General features: G+C 45.4%; 1 protein-coding gene across 2 annotated transcripts in view; it reads left to right on the top strand.

The window, feature by feature from the left end:
* The window catches only part of cog6 (component of oligomeric golgi complex 6), a 121,677-nt gene extending 96,550 nt beyond the window's left edge, over nucleotides 1–25,127 (top strand). The window contains exons 9-17 of one of the 2 annotated variants that reach the window (XM_055880786.1): nucleotides 4,130–4,221; nucleotides 4,357–4,421; nucleotides 7,018–7,109; nucleotides 9,427–9,544; nucleotides 11,522–11,653; nucleotides 12,656–12,823; nucleotides 17,630–17,737; nucleotides 24,327–24,380; nucleotides 24,821–25,123. In XM_055880786.1, the coding sequence (XP_055736761.1) occupies nucleotides 4,130–4,221; nucleotides 4,357–4,421; nucleotides 7,018–7,109; nucleotides 9,427–9,544; nucleotides 11,522–11,653; nucleotides 12,656–12,823; nucleotides 17,630–17,737; nucleotides 24,327–24,380; nucleotides 24,821–24,904 (913 nt within the window). In that variant the 3' untranslated portion in view covers nucleotides 24,905–25,123. Of the gene's footprint in view, nucleotides 1–4,129; nucleotides 4,222–4,356; nucleotides 4,422–7,017; nucleotides 7,110–9,426; nucleotides 9,545–11,521; nucleotides 11,654–12,655; nucleotides 12,824–17,629; nucleotides 17,738–24,326; nucleotides 24,381–24,820 lie in introns of both variants that reach the window. The other variant, XM_055880787.1, reaches the window with a different exon arrangement.
* Nucleotides 25,128–25,372: the final 245 nt, after the last annotated feature.

Here is a 25,372-nt window from a genome sequence, read left to right on the forward strand (position 1 = left end):
TTAGGACAGTGTACTCTATGTTAGGACAGTGTACTCTGTTAGGACAGTGTACTCTATGTTAGGACAGTGTACTCTATGTTAGGACAGTGTACTCTATGTTAGGTCAGTACTCTATGTTAGGACAGTGTACTCTATGTTAAGACAGTGTACTCTATGTTAGAACAGTGTACTCTGTTAGGACAGTGTACTCTATGTTAGGACAGTGTACTCTATGTTAGGACAGTGTACTCTATGTTAGGTCGGTACTCTATGTTAGGACAGTGTACTATGTTAGGTCAGTACTCTATGTTAGGACAGTGTACTATGTTAGGACAGTGTACTCTATGTTAGGACAGTGTACTCTATGTTAGGACAGTGTATTCTGTTAGGACAGTGTACTCTATGTTAGGACAGTGTACTATGTTAGGACAGTGTACTATGTTAGGTCAGTACTCTATGTTAGGACAGTGTACTCTGTTAGGACAGTGTACTCTGTTAGGACAGTGTACTATGTTAGGTCAGTACTCTATGTTAGGACAGTGTACTATGTTAGGACAGTGTATTCTGTTAGGACAGAACTCTATGTTAGGACAGTGTACTCTGTTAGGACAGTGTACTATGTTAGGACAGTGTATTCTGTTAGGACAGTACTCTATGTTAGGACAGTACTCTATGTTAGGACAGTACTCTATGTTAGGACAGTGTACTATGTTAGGACAGTGTACTATGTTAGGACAGTACTCTATGTTAGGACAGTGTACTATGTTAGGACAGTGTACTCTATGTTAGGACAGTGTACTCTGTTAGGACAGTGTACTATGTTAGGACAATACTCTGTTAGGACAGTGTACTCTGTTAGGACAGTGTACTATGTTAGGACAGTACTCTATGTTAGGACAGTGTACTATGTTAGGACAGTACTCTATGTTAGGACAGTACTCTATGTTAGGACAGTGTACTATGTTAGGACAGTACTCTATGTTAGGACAGTGTACTCTATGTTAGGACAGTGTACTCTGTTAGGACAGTGTACTCTATGTTAGGACAGTGTATTCTGTTAGGTCAGTACTCAATGTTAGGACAGTGTACTCTGTTAGGACAGTGTACTCTGTTAGGACAGTGTACTCTATGTTAGGACAGTGTACTCTATGTTAGGACAGTGTACTCTATGTTCGGACAGTGTACTCTGTTAGGACAGTGTACTTTGTTAGGACAGTGTACTCTATGTTAGGACAGTGTACTCTGTTAGGACAGTATACTCTGTTAGGACAGTGTACTCTATGTTAGGACAGTGTACTCTGTTAGGACAGTGTACTATGTTAGGACAGTGTACTATGTTAGGACAATACTCTGTTAGGACAGTGTACTATGTTAGGACAATACTCTGTTAGGACAGTGGACTATGTTAGGACAGTGTACTATGTTAGGACAGTGTACTATGTTAGGACAATACTCTGTTAGGACAGTGTACTATGTTAGAACAATACTATGTTAGGACAGTGTACTCTGTTAGGTCAGTGTACTATGTTAGGACAATGTATTCTGTTAGGACAGTGTACTATGTTAGGACAGTGTACTATGTTAGGACAGTGTACTCTGTTAGGACAGTGTACTCTATGTTAGGACAGTGTATTCTGTTAGGACAGTGTACTCTGTTAGGACAGTGTACTCTATGTTAGGACAGTGTATTCTGTTAGGACAGTGTACTCTGTTAGGACAGTGTACTATGTTAGGACAGTGTACTCTGTTAGGACAGTGTACTATGTTAGGACAGTGTACTCTGTTAGGACAGTGTACTCTATGTTAGGACAGTGTATTCTGTTAGGACAGTGTACTATGTTAAGACAATACTCTGTTAGGACAGTGTACTATGTTAGGACAATACTCTGTTAGGACAGTGTACTATGTTAGGACAATACTCTGTTAGGACAGTGTACTCTGTTAGGTCAGTGTACTATGTTAGGACAATACTCTGTTAGGACAGTGTACTATGTTAGGACAGTGTACTATGTTAGGACAGTGTACTATGTTAGGACAGTGTACTATGTTAGGACAGTGTACTCTATGTTAGGACAGTGTACTATGTTAGGACAGTGTACTCTATGTTAGGACAGTGTACTATGTTAGGACAGTGTACTCTGTTAGGTCAGTGCTTGGAAGGCCAGCATCCCGGAGTCGCCTCTTCACTGTTGACGTTGAGACTGGTGTTTTGTGGGTACTATTTAATGAAGCTGCCAGTTGAGGACTTGTGAGGTGATGGTTGCTGATACTGGGCCAATGCATTATCAACATGTATTCAAATAAGAGGGCTCACATACAGTTGAAGTCAGAAGTTTACATACACTTAGGTTGGAGTCATTTAAAACTTGTTTTTCACAAAAACTCAAGCACTCCACACATTTCTTGTTAACAAACTATAGTTTTGGCAAGTCGGTTAGGACATCTACTTTGTGCATGACACAAGTAATTTTTCCAACAATTGTTTACAGACGGATTATTTCACTTATAATTCACTGTATCACAATTCCAGTGGGTCAGAAGTTTACATACACTAAGTTGACTGAGCCTTTAAACAGCTTGGAAAATCGCAGAAAATTATGTCATGGCTTTAGAAGCTTCTGATAGGCTAATTGACATAATTTGAGTCAATTGGAGGTGTACCTGTGGATGTATTTCAAGGCCTACCTTCAAACTCAGTGCCTCTTTGCTTGACATCATGGGAAAATCAAAAGAAATCAGCCCCAAAAATTGTAGACCTCCACAAGTTTGGTTCATCCTTGGGAGCAATTTCCAAATGCCTGAAGGTACCCCGTTCATCTGTACAAACAATAGTATGCAAGTTTAAACACCATGGGACCACGCAGCCGTCATACCGCTCAGGAAGGAGAGACGTTCTGTCTCCTAGAGATGAACGTAGTTTGGTGCGAAAAGTGCAAATCAATCCCAGAACAACAGCAAAGGACCTTGTGAAGATGCTGCAGGAAACAGGTACAAAAGTATCTACATCCACAGTTAAACGAGTCCAACATCGACATAACCTGAAAGGCCGCTCAGCAAGGAAGAAGCTACTGCTCCAAAATTGCCATATAAAAGCCAGACTACGGTTTGCAACTGCACATGAGGACAAAGATTGTACTTTTTAGAGAAATGTCCTCTGGTCTGAAAAAATAGAACTGTTTGGCCATAACGACCATTGTTATGTAAGGAGGAAAAAGGGGGAGGCTTGCAAGATGAAGAACACCGTCCCAACCGTGAAGCATGGGGGTGGCAGCATCATGTTGTGGGGGTGCTTTGCTGCAGGAGGGTCTGGTGCACGTCACAAAATAGATGGCATCATAAGGATGGAAAATTATGTGGATATATTGAAGCAACATCTCAAGACATCAGTCAGGAAGTTAAAGCTTGGTCGCAAATGGGTCTTCCAAATGAACAATGACCCCAAGCATACTTCCAAAGTTGTGGCAAAATGGCTTAAGGACAACAAAGTCAAGGTATTGGAGTGGCCATCACAAAGCCCTGACCTCAGTCCTATAGAAAATGTGTGGGCAGAACTGAATGAGCGTGTGCGAGCAAGGAGGCCTACAAACCTGACTCAGTTACACCAGCTCTGTCAGGAGGAATGGGCCAAAATTCACCCAACTTATTGTGGGAAACTTGTGGAAGAATACCCAAAACGTTTGACCCAAGTTAAAGGCAATGCCACCAAATACTAATTGAGCGTTTGTAAACTTCTGACCCACTGGGAATGTAAAATAAATAATTCTCTCTACTATTATTCTGACATTTCACATTCTTAAAATAAAGTGGTGATCCTAACTGACCTAAAACAGGGAATTTTTAATTGGATTAAATGTCAGGAATTGTGAAAAACGGAGTTTACGGTAAATGTAATTTGCTAAGGTGTATGTAAACTTCTGACTTCAACTGTATATATTTCATCAAAAACCAGCCGTTTCCAACTTCAATAGTCATTTACAACATGAACAATGTCTAGACTGTATTTTTTAATCAATTTGACATTATTTGAAGGGACAACAAGCACGTTTCTAAGTGACACCCAAACTTGTTTTGGTTACAGTGGTGTAAATGCATTAAAATATACGTTAAAAACCATAACAAAGCTTCATCCTGTGTACTATGACTCATCCAGGTATGTAGGGGACATGTTAGCTTGGCTGCACCAAGCCACCGCCTCAGAGAAGGAGCATCTGGAGGCTCTGCTGAAACAGGTCACTGCACAAGGTAACCTAAAACCTCACACGATCCCTATGGCAACGAATGACCTCTTGATCTCTTCTAATCCTCACCTTTGTGTAGGTAGTTCATTCTCTCATGTGTCTTGTCTGTGTCTGACTGACTGCCTCCCTTCACCACCAGGAGTGGATGAGACCATGCAAGAGGTGGTGGGACACATCACTGAGGGAGTCTGTAGACCTCTTAAAGTAAGACTCTCCAACCCAATGTGTCTGTGTGTGTACATTTCCGTTTATTTCAGTTGACTGTATTTGACTGTAGAACTAATAAAATGAAGAAATACTACTGGATAGACATTCTGTCCTGGGATAAATACTACTGGATAGGCCGACTGTCCTGGGATAAATTCTACTGGATAGACTGACTGTCCTGGGATAAATACTACTGAATAGGCCGACTGTCCTGGGATAAATACTACTGGATAGGCCGACTGTCCTGGGATAAATACTACTGGATAGGCCGACTGTCCTGGGATAAATACTACTGGATAGGCCGACTGTCCTGGGATAAATACTACTGGATAGACTGACTGTCCTGGGATAAATACTACTGGATAGACATTCTGTCCTGGGATAAATACTACTGGATAGACATTCTGTCCTGGGATAAATACTACTGGATAGACTGATTGTCCTGGGATAAATACTACTGAATAGACTGACTGTCCTGGGATAAATACTACTGAATAGACATTCTGTCCTGGGATAAATACTACTGAATAGACTGACTGTCCTGGGATAAATACTACTGAATAGACATTCTGTCCTGGGATAAATACTACTGAATAGACTGACTGTCCTGGGATAAATACTACTGGATAGACTGACTGTCCTGGGATAAATACTACTGAATAGACATTCTGTCCCGGGATAAATACTACTGGATAGACTGACTGTCCTGGGATAAATACTACTGGATAGACATTCTGTCCTGGGATAAATACTACTGAATAGATTGACTGTCCTGGGATAAATACTACTGGATAGACTGACTGTCCTGGGATAAATACTACTGGATAGACATTCTGTCCTGGGATAAATACTACTGGATAGGCCGACTGTCCTGGGATAAATACTACTGAATAGACATTCTGTCCTGGGATAAATACTACTGGATAGACCGACTGTCCTGGGATAAATACTACTGGATAGACTGACTGTCCTGGGATAAATACTACTGAATAGACTGACTGTCCTGGGATAAATACTACTGGATAGACTGACTGTCCTGGGATAAATACTACTGAATAGGCCGACTGTCCTGGGATAAATACTACTGAATAGGCCGACTGTCCTGGGATAAATACTACTGAATAGGCCGACTGTCCTGGGATAAATACTACTGAATAGGCCGACTGTCCTGGGATAAATACTACTGAATAGGCCGACTGTCCTGGGATAAATACTACTGAATAGGCCGACTGTCCTGGGATAAATACTACTGGATAGACATTCTGTCCTGGGATAAATACTACTGAATAGGCCGACTGTCCTGGGATAAATACTACTGAATAGGCCGACTGTCCTGGGATAAATACTACTGGATAGACATTCTGTCCTGGGATAAATACTACTGGATAGACATTCTGTCCTGGGATAAATACTACTGAATAGACTGACTGTCCTGGGATAAATACTACTGAATAGACTTTCTGTCCTGGGATAAATACTACTGAATAGACTGACTGTCCTGGGATAAATACTACTGGATAGACCGACTGTCCTGGGATAAATACTACTGAATAGACTGACTGTCCTGGGATAAATACTACTGAATAGACTGACTGTCCTGGGATAAATACTACTGAATAGACTGACTGTCCTGGGATAAATACTACTGAATAGACTGACTGTCCTGGGATAAATACTACTGGATAGACCGACTGTCCTGGGATAAATACTACTGAATAGACTGACTGTCCTGGGATAAATACTACTGAATAGACTGACTGTCCTGGGATAAATACTACTGGATAGACATTCTGTCCTGGGATAAATACTACTGAATAGACATTCTGTCCTGGGATAAATACTACTGAATAGACTGACTGTCCTGGGATAAATACTACTGAATAGACATTCTGTCCTGGGATAAATACTACTGGATAGACATTCTGTCCTGGGATAAATACTACTGGATAGGCTGACTGTCCTGGGATAAATACTACTGGATAGACTGACTGTCCTGGGATAAATACTACTAGATAGACCGACTGTCCTGGGATAAATACTACTGGATAGACATTCTGTCCCGGGATAAATACTACTGAATAGACATTCTGTCCCGGGATAAATACTACTGAATGGACTGACTGTCCTGGGATAAATACTACTGGATAGACATTCTGTCCTGGGATAAATACTACTGGATAGACTGATTGTCCTGGGATAAATACTACTGGATAGGCCGACTGTCCTGGGATAAATACTACTGGATAGACCGACTGTCCTGGGATAAATACTACTGGATAGACTGACTGTCCTGGGATAAATACTACTGAACAGGCCGACTGTCCTGGGATAAATACTACTGGATAGACATTCTGTCCTGGGATAAATACTACTGGATAGACATTCTGTCCTGGGATAAATACTACTGGATAGACTGACTGTCCTGGGATAAATACTACTGAATAGACTGACTGTCCTGGGATAAATACTACTGGATAGACATTCTGTCCTGGGATAAATACTACTGGATAGACTGATTGTCCTGGGATAAATACTACTGGATAGACATTCTGTCCTGGGATAAATGCTAAAGATAAAATGGCTTCTCTTCCAGGTGCGTCTGGAGCAGGGAATCTTGGCTGAGCCGGGTTCTGTTCTACTCTACAAGCTGTCCAACCTGCTCAAGTTCTACCACCACACCATCAGGTAGGTAGCACTCTGACCTCTGAACCTAACCCCTGACCTCTGCACCTGACCTCTGAACCTAACCCCTGACCTCTGCACTCTGACCTCTGAACCTAACCCCTGACCTCTGCACCTGACCTCTGAACCTAACCCCTGGCCTCTGCACCTGACCTCTGAACCTAACCCCTGACCTCTGCACTCTGACCTCTGAACCTAACCCCTGACCTCTGCACCTGACCTCTGAACCTAACCCCTGACCTCTGCACCTGACCTCTGAACCTAACCCCTGACCTCTGCACTCTGACCTCTGAACCTAACCCCTGACCTCTGCACCTGACCTCTGAACCTAACCCCTGACCTCTGAACCTAACCCCTGACCCTAACCCGCAAGGCACTACAGAGAGTAGTGCGTACGGCCCAGTACATCACTGGGGCTAAGCTGCTTGCCATTCAGGACCTCTACACCAGGCGGTGTCAGAGGAAGGCCCTAAAAATTGTCAAAGACCCCAGCCACCCCAGTCATAGACTGTTCTCTCTACTACCGCATGGCAAGCGGTACCAGAGTGCCAAGTCTAGGACAAAAGGCTTCTCAACAGTTTTTACCCCCATGCCATAAGACTCCTGAACAGGTAATCAAATGGCTACCCGGACTATTTGCATTGTCCCGCCCCCCCAACCCCTCTTTTTACACTGCTGCTACTCTCTGTTTATCAAATATGAATAGTCACTTTAACTATACATTCATGTACATACTACCTCAATTGGGCCGACCAACCAGTGCTCCCGCACATTGGCTGACCGGGCTATCTGCATTGTGTCCCGCCACCCACCACCCGCCAACCCCTCTTTTACGCTACTGCTACTCTCTGTTCATCATATATGCATAGTCACTTTAACCATATCTACATGTACATACTACCTCAATCAGCCCGACTAACCAGTGTCTGTATGTAGCCTCTCTACTGTATATAGCCACGCTACTGTATATAGCCTCGCTACTGTATATAGCCTCTCTACTGTTTACAGCCTCTCTACTGTTTACAGCCTCTCTACTGTATATAGCCTCTCTACTGTTTACAGCCTCTCTACTGTTTACAGCCTCTCTACTGTATATAGCCTCTCTACTGTATATAGTCTCTACTGTATATAGCCTCTCTACTGTATATAGCCTCTCTACTGTATATAGCCTCGCTACTGTATATAGCCTCGCTACTGTATATAGCCTCTCTACTGTATATAACCTCTCTACTGTATATAGCCTCTCTACTGTATATAGCCTCTCTACTGTATATAGCCTCTCTACTGTATATAACCTCTACTGTATATAGCCTCTCTACTGTATATAGCCCCTCTACTGTATATAGTCTGTCTTTTTACTGTTGTTTTATTTTTTTACCGACCTATTGTTCACCTAATATATGTTTTGCACTATTGGTTAGAGCCTGTAAGTAAGCATTTCACTGTAAGGTCCACTACACCTGTTGTATTCAGTTCACGTGACAAATAAACTTTTATTTGATTTGACCTCTGAACCTGACCTCTGAACCTAACCCCTGACCTCTGAACCAAACCCTAACCCGGCTTAAGTTATACCATCACACCATCAGGTAGCTAGATTCCACACATCACCCCAATAAGCCCTGTCCCAAACCCCCACAAAACACCAAGATCACATGACAGTAATCTGGTCGAGGTGGTTTGATACCATCTCTCTAAATGCCTTTATACAGTGTTGTTCATTTAGAGTTCACTGTTCAATGATGCCCTCTCTGTCTCTCTCTCTGTCTCTCTCTCTCTCTCTCTCTCTGTCTCTCTCTCTCTCTGTCTCTCTCTCTCTCCCCCCCTCTCTCCCCCCCCCCCCTCTCTCTCTCTCTCTCTCTCCCCCCCCTCTCTCTCTCTCTCTCTCTCTCTCCCCCCCCCCTCTCTCTCTCTCTGTCTCTCTCTCTCTCTGTCTCTCTCTCCCCCTCTCTCTCTCTCTCTCTCTCTCTCTCTCTCTGTCTCTCTCTCTATATATATGTCTCTCTCTCCCCCCTCTCTCTCTCTCTCTCTCTCTATGTCTCTCTCTCCCCCCCCTCTCTCTCTCTCTCTCTCTCTCTCTCTCTCTCTCTCTCTCTCTATGTCTCTCTCTCTCTATATATATATATGTCTCTCTCTCCCCCTCTCTCTCTCTATGTCTCTCTCTCTCTCTATATATGTCTCTCTCTCTCTCTATGTCTCTCTCTCTCTATATATATATGTCTCTCTCTCCCCCTCTCTCTCTCTCTCTCTCTCTCTCTCTCTCTATATATATGTCTCTCTCTCCCCCCTCTCTATCTCTGTCTCTCTCTCTCTCTCATAGTTGTATCGTGGGCACCAGTGTAGCCTCCCTGCTGATGACCATAGAAGAGATGCACATCCTGAGCAAGAAGATGTTTTTCAACAGTCTCAGTCTCCACGCTAGCAGGCTCATGGACAAGGTGGGCGTTTGTTATCACTCATAAACTAAACAGGACTTTATTAAAGATCGCTTATTGAGCTTTTTCTTGGTTGCTCTGATGGATACGGCACGATCACTTATCTCAGTATTTTGTTGTGTGAATACGATCAGTGAACATGTACAGAGATGAACAGTTTGTACACTGAACAAAAATATAAACGCAACATGTAAAGAGTTATGTTAACTAATAACTTAAACTTAAACTTATACTTATACTTATACTAATTAATGAGCTGAAATAAAACATCTCGGAAATATTCTATCCACACAGAAAAGGTTTTTCCCTCCAAATTTTGTGTACAAATGTATTTACATCCATGTTAGTGAGCATTTCTCCTTTGCCAAGATGATCCATCCACCTGACAGGTGTGGCATATCAACAAGCTGATTGAACAGCATGATCATTACACAGGTGCACCTTGTGCTGGGGGACAATAAAAGGCCAGTTTAAAATGTGCAGTTTTGTCACAACAACACAATGCCACAGATGTCTCAAGTTTTGAGGGAGAGTTCAATTGGCATGCTGACTGCAGGAGTATCCACCAGAGCTGTTGGCAGAGAATTGAATGTTCATTTCTCTACCATAAGCCACCCCCAACGTCTTTTTAAAGAATTTTGCTGTACGTCCAACCGGCTCCCCAGTGGTTGGGCCTGGCTCCCCAGTGGCTGGGCCTGGCTCCCCAGTGGCTGGGCCTGGTTCCCCAGTGGCTGGGCCTGTGCCAAGCTAATGCTGGTGCAGTAGTAGTTCAATAGGATGTGGAGAAACATGTTTGTTTCAGACAACAGGCCTATTCCTGTAAGACATGTAGATCTAAATGGCTCCCTAACTCACTATATAGAGCACTACTTTTGGTCCAGGGCCCACAGGGCTTTGGTGTAAAGTAGTGCCCTATATAGGGAATGAGGTCACTATTTGGTACACGGTCTATGTTTGTGAGGAGAGCTGGTAGTTACTAGTTGGAACTGAGAAACAGCAGTCCGTTTCCTCAAATTGGAGTCCAAATATCCCGGGTCACGGACAGTCCTCGGTCCAAACAGCACTAGCTGCTATCAGATCAATAGCACGAATCACAGTAACGACCCTCAACACCTCTCTAATCTATTGGCCCTGGGTTAGGCTGCTACCTCGTTACCTTCTCCACACCAGCTAATACCAGGGACACTGACTTTTACTAATCACATGTATTAGATGGGGAGATGGAGAGGGGAGAGATGGAGAGAGGGGAGAGATGGAGGGAGGGGAGAGATGGAGGGAGGGGAGAGATGGAGGGAGGGGAGAGATGGAGGGAGGGGAGATGGAGGGAGGAGAGGGGCGAGATGGAGAGGGGTAGAGAGAGAGAGAGAGGAGAGGAGAGGGGCGAGATGGAAAGGGGTAGAGAGGGAGAAGGAGGGAGGGGTAGGAGGAGGAGAGGGAGGAGGGAGGAGAGCGGTGGAGGGAGGAGCATGGTAGCTATGAAGGAGGAACTGTAGCTTAAGTGGTTGAATTGTTTCTCTAACCCCTCCCTCCTACCCCTCCTCCTCCCTCCTACCCCTCCCTCCTACCCCTCCTCCTTCCTCTCCTCCTCCTACCCCTCCCTCTAACCTCCTCCTCCTACCCCTCCTCCTACCCCTCCCTCCTACCCCTCCTCCTACCCCTCCTCCTCCTACCCCTTATACCCCCCTCCTCCTACCCCTCCCTCCTACCCCCCTCCTCCTCCTACACCTCCCTCTAACCTCCTCCTCCTACCCCTCCTCCTACCTCTCCTCCTCCTACCCCTCCTCCTACCCCTCCTCCTACCCCTCCCTCCTACCCCTCCCTCCTACCCCTCCTCCTCCTACCCCTTATACCCCCCTCCTCCTACCCCTCCCTCCTACCACCCCTCCCTCCTACCCCCCTCCTCCTCCTACACCTCCCTCTAACCCCTCCTACCCCACCTCCTCCTACCCCTCCCTCTAACCCCACCTCCTCCCCCTCCAGGTGGAGCTCCCCCCTCCAGACCTGGGTCCCACCTCCTCTCTGACCCAGACCCTGGCTCTCCTGAGGGAGGTGTTGGCCTCTCATGACTCCTCTGTAGTTCCTCTGGACGCTCGCCAGGCTGACTTCGCTCAGGTAATGTCCTCTGCCCTCAGGTAATGTCCTCTGCCCTCAGGTAATGTCCTCTGCCCTCAGGTCATGTCCTCTGCCCTCAGGTCATGTCCTCTGCCCTTCAGGTCATGTCCTCTGCCCCTCAGATCATGTCCTCTGCACCTCAGGTCATGTCCTCTGCCCTTCAGGTCATGTCCTCTGCCCCTCAGGTCATGTCCTCTGCCCTTCAGGTCATGTCCTCTGCCCCTCAGGTCATGTCCTCTGCCCTTCAGGTCATGTCCTCTGCCCCTCAGGTCATGTCCTCTGCCCCTCAGGTCATGTCCTCTGCCCCTCAGGTCATGTCCTCTGCCCCTCAGGTCATGTCCTCTGCCCCTCAGGTCATGTCCTCTGCCCCTCAGGTCATGTCCTCTGCCCCTCAGGTCATGTCCTCTGCCGCTCAGGTCATGTCCTCTGCCCCTCAGGTCATGTCCTCTGCCCATCAGGTCATGTCCTCTGCCCCTCAGGTCATGTCCTCTGCCCCTCAGGTCATGTCCTCTGCCCCTCAGGTCATGTCCTCTGCCCCTCAGGTCATGTCCTCTGCCCCTCAGGTCATGTCCTCTGTCCTTCAGGTCATGTCCTCTGCCCCTCAGGTCATGTCCTCTGCCCTCAGGTCATGTCCTCTGCCGAGATGATAGAGAGATTCAACAACCTCTCTCTAATAATAAAGGTGTTGTCTTGTATCCTGGACCCCCTGTTTTCAGCCAGTAACCCCTCTCTCTCTCTCTCTCTCTCTCTCTCTCTCTCTATCTCTCTCTCTCTCTCTCTCTATCTCTCTCTATCTCTCTCTCTCTCTCTCTCTCTCTCTCTCTCTCTCTCTCTCTCTCTCTCTCTGTGTCTGTCTCTGTGTCTGTCTGTCTGTCTGTCTGTCTGTCTGTCTTTCTTTCTCCTGTCTCTATGTCTGTCTGTCTCTCTGTCTCTGTCTCTCTCTGTCTCTCTCTGTCTCTCTCTCTGTTTCTGTCTCTCTCTCTGTCTGTGTCTGTCTGCTAGGTGTTGTCTTGTATCCTGGACCCCCTGCTCCAGCTGTGTACAGTGTCAGCCAGTAACCTCGGTACAGCAGACATGGCAACGTACATGGTGAACTCTCTGTATGTGATGAAGACCACCCTGGCTCTGTTTGAGTTCACAGACAAGAGGCTGGAGATGCTGGAGTTCCAGGTACTGAACTGGCAACCCTCTGTTTGAGCACTCCGGGACAGTTTCCAAAAGACAGATGAAGCCTAGTGCTGGACTAAGGAGAGTTTAGTTCAGGACTACAACTCAATCTGTGTCCGGGAAACTGGCCATCAGTGTTGTAGAATAGTTGTCTGTCCCTGGACGTGCCTGAAACATGTGGATGTCACATTATAGACGGTAGAGAATATATTCTATTTGATGTTTAGGCCTAATTTAGTCAGTTCTACTCCAGCCAGTGACTGAGCTGCCTTTACCTGTTCTAACAGAGTTAGTAGCATTAAATAGCCACAGTATCCATAGTAACATTACATACATGATGTATTCTGTTCCAACACAGTAGCCATAGTAACATTAAATCCATTATGTATTCTGTTCCAACACAGTAGCCATAGTAACATTAAATACATGATGTATTCTGTTCCAGAACAGTAGCCATAGTAACATTAAATACATGATGTATTCTGTTCCAGAACAGTAGCCATAGTAACATTAAATACATGATGTATTCTGTTCCAGAACAGTAGCCATAGTAACATTAAATACATGATGTATTCTGTTCCAGAACAGTAGCCATAGTAACATTAAATACATGATGTATTCTGTTCCAGAACAGTAGCCATAGTAACATTAAATACATGATGTATTCCGTTCCAGAACAGTAGCCAAAGTAACATTAAATACATGATGTATTCTGTTCCAGAACAGTAGCCATAGTAACATTAAATACATGATGTATTCTGTTCCAGAACAGTAGCCATAGTAACATTAAATACATGATGTATTCCGTTCCAGAACAGTAGCCATAGTAACATTAAATACATGATGTATTCTGTTCCAGAACAGTAGCCATAGTAACATTAAATACATGATGTATTCTGTTCCAGAACAGTAGCCATAGTAACATTAAATACATGATGTATTCTGTTCCAGAACAGTAGCCATAGTAACATTAAATACATGATGTATTCTGTTCCAGAACAGTAGCCATAGTAACATTAAATACATGATGTATTCTGTTCCAGAACAGTAGCCATAGTAACATTAAATACATGATGCATTCTGTTCCAGAACAGTAGCCATAGTAACATTAAATACATGATGCATTCTGTTCCAGAACAGTAGCCATAGTAACATTAAATACATGATGTATTCTGTTCCAGAACAGTAGCCATAGTAACATTAAATACATGATGCATTCTGTTCCAGAACAGTAGCCATAGTAACATTAAATACATTACGTAAGCACCACTAATTCAACTCGTTGTTGTAAATCAATGTACAGTGGTGAACACTTGACTCTGGACATGATACTGTTTGAAGTAGTCCACAGCCCAGGTCAGACTACAGCCCAGGTCAGACTACAGCCCAGGTCAGACTACAGCCCAGGTCAGACTACAGCCCAGGTCAGTCAACAGCCCAGGTCAGTCAACAGCCCAGGTCAGACTACAGCCCAGGTCAGACTACAGCCCAGGTCAGTCAACAGCCCAGGTCAGACTACAGCCCAGGTCAGACTACAGCCCAGGTCAGACTACAGCCCAGGTCAGACTACAGCCCAGGTTAGTCTACAGCCCAGGTCAGTCCACAGCCCAGGTCAGTCCACAGCCCAGGTCAGACTACAGCCCAGGTCAGACTACAGCCCAGGTCAGACTACAGCCCAGGTCAGACTACAGCCCAGGTCAGACTATAGCCCAGGTCAGACTACAGCCCAGGTCAGTCCACAGCCCAGGTCAGACTACAGCCCAGGTCAGACTACAGCCCAGGTCAGACTACAGCCCAGGTCAGACTACAGCCCAGGTTAGTCTACAGCCCAGGTCAGACTACAGCCCAGGTCAGACTACAGCCCAGGTCAGACTACAGCCCAGGTCAGACTATAGCCCAGGTCAGACTACAGCCCAGGTCAGTCCACAGCCCAGGTCAGACTACAGCCCAGGTCAGACTACAGCCCAGGTCAGACTACAGCCCAGGTCAGACTACAGCCCAGGTTAGTCTACAGCCCAGGTCAGTCCATTGTCATGATAGCTGTGAATTTGACCCCATTTGAAGCGGGTTCTATTGTGTCGTGTTCCATACTTCTTATTGGAGTAGACTTCATACTGTCTCTGTCAGACAAAAGGACAATCATGCTATAGTGAGAGTTGGATGTATGTTAGGAGTATAGTTAAACAGTAAGGCCAGAGGAGGTGTGGTATATGACCAATATACCACGGCTAAGGGCTGTTCTTATGCACAACGCAACGTAGAGTACAGCCTGGATACAGCCCTTAGCCGTGATATATCGACCATATACCACAACCCCCCCGAGGTGCCTTATTGCTGTTATAAACTGGTTACCAACGTAATTAGAGCAGTAAAAAATACATGTTTTGTCATACCCGTGGTATACGGTCTGATATACCACGGCTTTCAGCCAATCAGCATTCAGGGCTCGGAACCACCCAGTTTATAAATACTTTTATGCTGTGTGCATATGCCCCCTGGTCTAAAGTAGTGTACTATATAGGGAATAGGGTTCTGGTCTAAAGTAGTGCTCTACATAGGGCTCTGGTATAAAGTAGTGCACTACATAGGTAATAGGGCTCTGGTCTAAAGTAGTGCACTATATAGGGAATAGGGCCCTGGTCTAAAGTAGTGCACTGCATAGGGCTCTGGTCTATAGTAGTGTACTATATAGGGAATAGGGCTCTGGTCTAAAGTAGTGCACTACATAGGGAATAGGGCTCTGGTCTAAAGTAGTGCACTACATAGGGAATAGGGCTCTGGTCTAAAGTAGTGCACTATATCGGGAATAGGGCTCTGGTCTAAAGTAGTGCACTATATAGGGACTAGGGCTCTGGTCTAAAGTAGTGCACTACATAGGGAATGGGGCTCTGGTCTAAAGTAGTGCACTACATAGGGAATGGGGCTCTGGTCTAAAGTAGTGCACTACATAGGGAATGGGGTTTCCATTTGGGATACAGTCAGTTTTCCAGAGGTATAATGTAGAGAATATTATACTGTGTTTCAGATGATGCTGTTGTTGATGGTGGAGCAGCGAGAGTCCCACTCTATCCCTCCTTATACGGACTTTATAATGCTGTTCAATTAGCCACGAGTGCCATTCATCTACAATAGTGACTGAGATGGACATTGTACTAGAAACAGTATGTATTGTGTTAGTAGCCAGCCTGTCTGACTCTCTGTTTCCCTCCTTCTCTCCACTCATCCTCTCCTTCTCTTCTCTACTCTCCTATCCTCCTCTACTCTCCCATCCTACTGCCCTCTCCTCCTTCTCTCCTCTCCTTCTCTCCCATCCTCCTCTACTCTCCCATCCTACCGTCCTCTCCTCCTTCTCTCCTCTCCTTCTCTCCTCTCCTCTCCTCCTCTCCCATCCTCCTCTCCTCCTTCTCTCCTCTCCTCTCCTCCTCTCCCATCCTCCTCTACTCTCCCATCCTACTGCCCTCTCCTCCTTCTCTCCTCTCCTTCTCTCCCATCCTCCTCTACTCTCCCATCCTACCGTCCTCTCCTCCTTCTCTCCTCTCCTTCTCTCCCATCCTACTGTCCTCTCCTCCTTCTCTCCTCTCCTTCTCTCTACTCTCCCATCCTACTGTCCTCTCCTCCTTCTCTCCTCTCCTTCTCTCCCATCCTACTGTCCTCTCCTCCTTCTCTCCTCTCCTTCTCTCCTCTCCACTCTCCCATCCTACTGTCCTCTCCTCCTTCTCTCCTCTCCTTCTCTCCCATCCTCCTCTACTCTCCCATCCTACTGTCCTCTCCTCTCCTCCTCTACGCTCCCATCCTACTGTCCTCTCCTCCTTCTCTCCTCTCCTTATCTCCCATCCTACTGCCCTCTCCTCCTTCTCTCCTCTCCTTCTCTCCTCTTCTCCTCTACTCTCCCATCCTACTGTCCTCTCCTCCTTCTCTCCTCTCCTTATCTCCCATCCTACTGTCCTCTCCTCCTCTACTCTCCCATCCTACTGTCCTCTCCTCCTTCTCTTCTCTCCTCTCCTCCTCTACGCTCCCATCCTACTGTCCTCTCCTCCTTCTCATCTCCCATCCTACTGTCCTCTACTCTCCTTATCTCCCATCCTTCTCTACTCTCTTCTGTTTTCTCCCCTCTTGCTCCTCCTCTCCTCCTTCTCTCCTCTCCTCCTCTCCCATCCTCCTCTCCCATCCTCCTCTCCCATCCTCCTCTCCTCCTCTCCCATCGTCCTCTCCCATCCTCCTCTACTCTCCCATCCTACTGTCCTCTCCTCCTTCTCTCCTCTCCTTGTCTCCCATCCTTCTCTCCTCTCCTCCTTCTCTCCTCCTCTCTTCTGTTTTCTCCCCTCTCTTCCTCCTCTTCTCTCCTCCCCTCTCCTCTCCTCCTCTCCCATCCTCCTCTCCTCCTTCTCTCCTCTCCTTCTTTCCTCTCCTCCTCTCCCATCCTCCTCTCCTCCTTCTCTCCTCTCCTTCTCTCCTCTCCTCCTCTCCCATCCTCCTCTCCTCCTTCTCTCCTCTCCTCCTCTCCTCTCCTTCCCCTCTCTTCTGTTTTCTCCCCTCTTGCTCCTCCTCTCCTCCTTCTCTCCCATCCTCCTCTCCTCCTTCTCTCCTCTCCTCCTTCTCTCCTCTCCTCCTTCTCTCCTCTCCTTATCTCCCATCCTACTGTCCTCTCCTCCTTCTCTCCTCTCCTCCTCTCCTCTCCTTCCCCTCTCTTCTGTTTTCTCCCCTCTTGCTCCTCCTCTCCCATCCTCCTCTCCCCCTTCTCTCCTCTCCCCCTTCCATCCTCTCCTCCTTCTCTCTTCTATTTTCTCCCCTCTTGTTCCTCGTCTCCAGATTGAAGCTCACCTGGACACTCTGATCAACGAACAGGCTTCGTTTGTTCTGACCCGTGCTGGACTGAGCTACATCTACAGCTGTGTACAGCAGCACAGCCCAGAACAGGTCAGACTCACTCACTCTCTTACACACACCACATACCACACACACAGCAACAGTCATATAGCAACAGTCATATAACAGTAATATATAACAGTAATATATAACAGTAATATATAACAGTAATATATAACAGTAATATATGACAGTAATATACAACAATATTATATAACAGTAATATATAACAGTATTATATAACAGTAATATAGCAGCAATATTATATGACAGTAATGTATGACAGTAATGTATGACAGTAATATATAACAGTAATATATGACAGTAATATATAACAGTAATATATAACAGTAATAATGCACTTATTTTTTACCTTCTCTTTACTCTTGTTTATTTTCGTTTCACCATTGTTTACATGATGATGAATCACTCAGGAACAGCCGTTGTCATGGTTACCACATGGTTAGACTCTCATTAATAAAGTCATCCGTCCATCCTTCCGAGCACCAATGTCCTCTTCCGCTCCAGCAACAGTCACAACCGACTGGTTATGAAGAAAAAATATGGAATTAAAATACATTAGTTCATCTTGATTGGCCCAGATGAGTTAATTCAATATTGGATTAATTAACACATTAATTAATTAACACATTCACAAGAGGGACAGCAAGTAAACAGTGAGAAGAGCACCAGCCGAGTAACATAGGAGTAACAGCAGATTAACACGGAGAAGAGTAACAGCAGGTTAACACTGAGAAGAGTAACATCAGGTTAACACTGAGAAGAGTAACAGCAGGGTAACACGGAGAAGAGTAACAGCAGGTTAACACTGAGAAGAGTAACAGCAGGTTAACACTGAGAAGAGTAACAGCAGGTTAACACTGAGAAGAGTAACAGCAGGTTAACACTGAGAAGAGTAACAGCAGGTTAACACGGAGAAGAGTAACAGCAGGTTAACACTGAGAAGACTAACAGCAGGGTAACACGGAGAAGGGTAACAGCAGGTTAACACGGAGAAGACTAACAGCAGGTTAACACTGAGAAGAGTAACAGCAGGTTAACACTGAGAAGAGTAACAGCAGGTTAACACTGAGAAGAGTAACATCAGGTTAACACTGAGAAGAGTAACATCAGGTTAACACTGAGAAGAGTAACAGCAGGTTAACACTGAGAAGAGTAACAGCAGGTTAACACTGAGAAGAGTAACAGCAGGGTAACACGGAGAAGAGTAACAGCAGGTTAACACGGAGAAGAGTAACAGCAGATTAACACTGAGAAGAGTAATATCAGGTTAACACTGAGAAGAGTAACAGCAGGTTAACACTGAGAAGGGTAACAGCAGGTTAACACGGAGAAGACTAACAGCAGGTTAACACTGAGAAGAGTAACAGCAGGTTAACACTGAGAAGAGTAACAGCAGGGTAACACGGAGAAGGGTAACAGCAGGTTAACACGGAGAAGACTAACAGCAGGGTAACACGGAGAAGAGTAACAGCAGGTTAACACTGAGAAGAGTAACAGCAGGGTAGCACGGAGAAGAGTAACAGCAGGTTAACACGGAGAAGAGTAACATCAGGTTAACACGGAGAAGGGTAACAGCAGGTTAACACGGAGAAGACTAACAGCAGGGTAGCACGGAGAAGAGTAACAGCAGGTTAACACTGAGAAGAGTAACATCAGGGTAACACGGAGAAGGGTAACAGCAGGTTAACACGGAGAAGACTAACAGCAGGTTAACACTGAGAAGAGTAACAGCAGGTTAACACTGAGAAGAGTAACATCAGGTTAACACTGAGAAGAGTAACATCAGGTTAACACTGAGAAGAGTAACAGCAGGTTAACACTGAGAAGAGTAACATCAGGTTAACACTGAGAAGAGTAACAGCAGGTTAACACTGAGAAGAGTAACAGCAGGGTAACACGGAGAAGAGTAACAGCAGGTTAACACTGAGAAGAGTAACAGCAGGGTAACACTGAGAAGAGTAACATCAGGTTAACACTGAGAAGAGTAACAGCAGGGTAACACGGAGAAGAGTAACATCAGGTTAACACTGAGAAGAGTAACAGCAGGGTAACACTGAGAAGAGTAACAGCAGGTTAACACTGAGAAGAGTAATATCAGGTTAACACTGAGAAGAGTAACAGCAGGTTAACACTGAGAAGGGTAACAGCAGGTTAACACGGAGAAGACTAACAGCAGGTTAACACTGAGAAGAGTAACAGCAGGTTAACACTGAGAAGAGTAACAGCAGGGTAACACGGAGAAGGGTAACAGCAGGTTAACACGGAGAAGACTAACAGCAGGGTAACACGGAGAAGAGTAACAGCAGGTTAACACTGAGAAGAGTAACAGCAGGGTAGCACGGAGAAGAGTAACAGCAGGTTAACACGGAGAAGAGTAACATCAGGTTAACACGGAGAAGGGTAACAGCAGGTTAACACGGAGAAGACTAACAGCAGGGTAGCACGGAGAAGAGTAACAGCAGGTTAACACTGAGAAGAGTAACATCAGGGTAACACGGAGAAGGGTAACAGCAGGTTAACACGGAGAAGACTAACAGCAGGTTAACACTGAGAAGAGTAACAGCAGGTTAACACTGAGAAGAGTAACATCAGGTTAACACTGAGAAGAGTAACAGCAGGTTAACACTGAGAAGAGTAACATCAGGTTAACACTGAGAAGAGTAACAGCAGGTTAACACTGAGAAGAGTAACAGCAGGTTAACACTGAGAAGAGTAACAGCAGGTTAACATGGAGAAGAGTAACAGCAGGTTAACACGGAGAAGACTAACAGCAGGGTAACACGGAGAAGAGTAACAGCAGGTTAACACTGAGAAGAGTAACAGCAGGGTAACACGGAGAAGAGTAACAGCAGGTTAACACTGAGAAGAGTAACAGCAGGGTAACACTGAGAAGAGTAACAGCAGGGTAACACTGAGAAGAGTAACAGCAGGGTAACACGGAGAAGAGTAACATCAGGTTAACACTGAGAAGAGTAACAGCAGGGTAACACTGAGAAGAGTAACAGCAGGGTAACACGGAGAAGAGTAACAGCAGGTTAACACTGAGAAGAGTAACAGCAGGGTAACACTGAGAAGAGTAACAGCAGTTTGAATGGGCACAGCTGTCACGCCCTGGCCTTAGTATTCTTTGTTTTCTTTATTATTTTAGTTAGGTCAGGGTGTGACATGGGGAATGTTTGTGTTTTGTTGGTTTTGGGTGTTTTTATGGTAAAGGGGTTGTTGGGTATAGTATATGGGTTTGTGTTGAGTACATGTGTCTAGCGTTGTCTATGTATGTTTAGTTGTCTTGGAGAGTCTATGGTTACCTGAATGAGTTCCCAATTAGAGACAGCTGATTTCGGTTGTCTCTGATTGGGAGCCTTATTTAGGGTAGCCATAGGCTTTCATTGGTTGTGAGTAGTTGTCTATGTCAGAACGTTTGTAGCCTGTGTGTGTAAGTGCACAACGTTATTTAGCTTCACGGTCGTTTGTTGTTTTGTTCGTTTTGTTAAAGTGTTTCGTGTTTATTTTTCGTCATCTTTTAAAATAAAAGAAGATGGCTTATTTTCCTAAAGCTGCGTTTTGGTCCATCAATCCTCCACACGATCGTGACAACAGCATAGCTCTATAGTCTAGTAGTGAATGTTGTTTTGGGTTGAGTGGGCACGGCAGAGCTCTGTAGTCTAGTAGTGTATGTTGTTTTGGGTTGAATGGGCACAGTATAGCTCTGTAGTCCAGTAGTGTATGTTGTTTTGGGTTGAATGGGCACAGTATAGCTCTGTAGTCCAGTAGTGTATGTTGTTTTGGGTTGAATGGGCACGGCAGAGCTCTGTAGTCTAGTAGTGTATGTTGTTTTGGGTTGAATGGGCACAGTATAGCTCTGTAGTCCAGTAGTGTATGTTGTTTTGGGTTGAGTGGGCACAGCATAGCCTTGGTTTCTCAAATGAATGCCTCGCCTGTTTCACCAACTACTTCTCTGATAGAGTTCAATGTGTCAAATCGGAAGGCCTGTTTTACGGACCTCTGGCAGTCTCTATGAGGGTGCCACAGGGTTCAATTCTCGGGCCGACTCTCTTCTCTGTAAACATCAATGATGTCGCTCTTGCTGCTGGTGATTCTCTGATCCACCTCTACGCAGACGACACCATTCTGTATACTTCTGGCCCTTCTTTGGACACTGTGTTAACAAACCTCCAGACGAGCTTCAATGTCATACAACTCTCCTTCCGTGGCCTCTAACTCCTCACATCTTACGGCTGAGATCCCGTTAACGGGATCGACTTGACAACAGCCAGTGAAACTGCAGGGCGCCAAATTAAAATACCTCAAACATACAAGTATTTTACACCATTTTAAAGATAAACTTGTTGTAAATCCAGCCACAGTGTCCGATTTCAAAAAGGCTTTACGACGAAAGCACACCAAACGATTATGTTAAATACAAATTGATGACGCTCAGGTCAGACGAAAAGTCAAAAAATTCCATTACAGTTCGTAGAAACATGTCAAACGAGGTATAGAATCAATCTTTAGGATGTTTTTAACATAAATCTTCAATAATGTTTCAACCGGAGAATTTCTTTGTCTTCAGAAATGCGATGGAACGCAGGTCTCTCTCACGGGAGCGCGCGTGATCAACTCATGCCAGACACCTGAGTCAAAGAGCTCTCCTTCCCTCATTCTTCACAGTAGAAGCATCAAACAAGGTTCTAAAGACCGTTGACATCTAGTGGAAGCCTTAGGAAGTGCAATATGACCAATATCCCACTGTATATTGGAAGGCAAACCTACAAACCTCAGATTTCCCACTTCCTGGTTGGATTTTTTTCTCAGGTTTTTGCCTGCCATATGAGTTCTGTTATACTCACAGATATCATTCAAACAGTTTTAGAAACTTCGGAGTGTTTTCTATCCAAATCTACTAATAATATGCACATCTTAGCTTCTGGGCCTGAGTAGCAGGCAGTTTACACCTTATTCATCTAAGCTACTCAATACTGCCCCCAGCCATAAGAAGTTAAATGCAAGTAAAACTAAATGCATGCTCTTCAACCGATCGCTGCCTGCACCTGCCCGCCCGTCCAGCATCACTACTCTGGACAGTTCTGACTTAGAATATGTGGACAGCTATAAATACCTAGGTGTCTGGTTAGACTGTAAACTCTCCTTCCAGACTCACATCAAACATCTCCAATCCAAAATTAAATCTAGAATCAGCTTCCTATTTCGCAAACAAAGCATCCTTCACTCATGCTGCCAAACATACCCTCGTAAAACTGACCATCCTAGCGATCCTCGACTTCGGCGATGTAATTTACAAACAGCCTCCAACACTCAACAAATTGGATGCAGTCTATCACAGGACCATCCGTTTTGTCACCAAAGCCCCATATACCATCCACCACTGCAACCTGTACGCTCTCGTTGGCTGGCCCTCGCTTCATACTCGTCGCCAAACCCACTGGCTCCAGGTCATCTACAAGTCTCTGCTAGGTAAAGCCCTGCCACGTTATTTTTGGCTGACACATAAATAACGTGCCATAGAATTCTGTGGCACCACGCAAGCTGTGCTGCAGTACGCCACAACTTTTAAAGGAAGAACCACTGTATTCCCTATGTAGTGCCCTACTATTGACCTGGTCTCTGGTCAAAGGTAGTGCACTATATTGGGAGTAGCATGACATTTCAGACACAGACTGTGTGAAAAAGCTTAATTGTCTCATAGCTACTATGGTCCTGGGGGCCTTCCCTGATCACATGACCAGACAATAATAAAACTATGAGCCCTAGGTTTAGGTCAGGATGAACTCTGGGCCCTAGGTTTTAGGTCAGGATGAACTCTGGGCCCAAGGTTTTGGTCAGGATGAACTCTGGGCCCAGGGTTTTGGTCAGGATGAACTCTGGGCCCAAGGTTTTGGTCAGGATGAACTCTGGGCCCTAGGTTTTAGGTCAGGATGAACTCTGGGCCCAAGGTTTTGGTCAGGATGAACTCTGGGCCCTAGGTTTTAGATCAGGATGAACTCTGGGCCCAAGATTTTGGTCAGGATGAACTCTGGGCCCTAGGTTTTAGGTCAGGCTGAACTCTGGGCCCTAAGTTTTAGATCAGGATGAACTCTGGGCCCAAGGTTTTGGTCAGGATGAACTCTGGGCCCTAGGTTTTGGTCAGGCTGAACTCTGGGCCCTAGGTTTTAGGTCAGACTGAACTCTGGGCCCTAAGTTTTAGATCAGGATGAACTCTGGGCCCTAGGTTTTAGATCAGGATGAACTCTGGGCCCAAGGTTTTAGATCAGGATGAACTCTGGGCACTAGGTTTTAGATCAGGATGAACTCTGGGCCCAAGGTTTTAGATCAGGATGAACTCTGGGCACTAGGTTTTAGATCAGGCTGAACTCTGGGCCCAAGGTTTAGCCTGTAAGCATTATCTATCACCCCTTTAACTTAGAGCATGATGTAAGAAATATGCGGTATGAGGAAAGAAGGCTGTTTCTTACACTTTTATTTTAGTTTTACTGCCCACAGAGCGAGACCTTCATTTCACCATCTCTTGTTAGGTTCACCTCCTCCCGTTGTGTTGCTATGACCCTCTGCTGTTCTCACATTAGGCTGTGTGTACTTGTTGTGTTTTGCTGTGTTCCAGGGGCCTCTGTCTAACCTCCCCAGTATGGACAGCTCCTCGCTGAAAGCAGCCATGGTGAGTTAGCTACACCTAAACACTACTATATTCACATGGAAGAGGGCCAGGGAGTCGGAGGAGGAAGAGGAGGAGGAGGAGGAAGAGAGGGAGGAGAAAGGGAGGGAGGAGGAGGAAGAGAGGGAGGAGGAGAAGAGAGGGAGGAGGAGGAAGAGAGGGAAGAGAAAGGGAGGGAGGAGGAGGAAGAGAGGGAGGAGGAGAAGAGAGGGAGGAGGAGGAAGAGAGGGAAGAGAAAGAGGAGGAGGTGGGATTAGGGAGAGGGAGGATGTGGGATTAGGGAGGGGTAGGAGGAGAGGGAGAGTAAGAGTCAAACTGGTTTTGTTTTTCTCTGTCTCAGGTGTTAATATTGGGTAAGGTGAAATGTAAAGATTCACTCTTGAGTTTGACAGTCATGGCTAAACGTTGGCGTGCTTTTGTCTCTCCCTCTTTCTCTTCCTCAGATCCAGTTTGATCGTTACCTGTCTTCTCCTGATACCATGGTGATGCCTCAACTCAACTTCCTCCTCAGTGCTGCCATCAAGTGAGTCCTCCTTCCAATCAAATGAGAGATGAGGTCATGAAAAAAACACTAAAAGGTCGTCAGTTGAAGTCAGAAGTTTACATACACCTTAGCCAATTATATTTAAACTCAGTTTTTCACAATTCCTGACATTTAATGCTAGTAAAAAGTCCCTGTCTTATGTCAGTTAGGATCACCACTTTATTTTAAGAATGTGAAATGGCTTTTTTTAATGGCGGTTTTGGAGCAGTAGCTTCTTCCTTGCTGAGCGGCCTTTCAGGTTATGTCGATATAGGACTCGTTTTACTGTGGATATAGATACTTTTGTACCGGTTTCCTCCCGTATCTTCACAAGGTCCTTTGCTGTTGTTCTGGAAATGATTTGCACTTTTCGCACCAAAGTACGTTCTTCTCTACGAGACAGAACGCGTCTCCTTCCTGAGCGGTATGACGGCTGCGTGGTACCATGGCGTTTATACTTGCGTACTATTGT

This window comes from Salvelinus fontinalis, chromosome 24, assembly GCF_029448725.1.
Source record: "Salvelinus fontinalis isolate EN_2023a chromosome 24, ASM2944872v1, whole genome shotgun sequence".
Lineage (NCBI taxonomy): Eukaryota > Metazoa > Chordata > Actinopteri > Salmoniformes > Salmonidae > Salvelinus > Salvelinus fontinalis.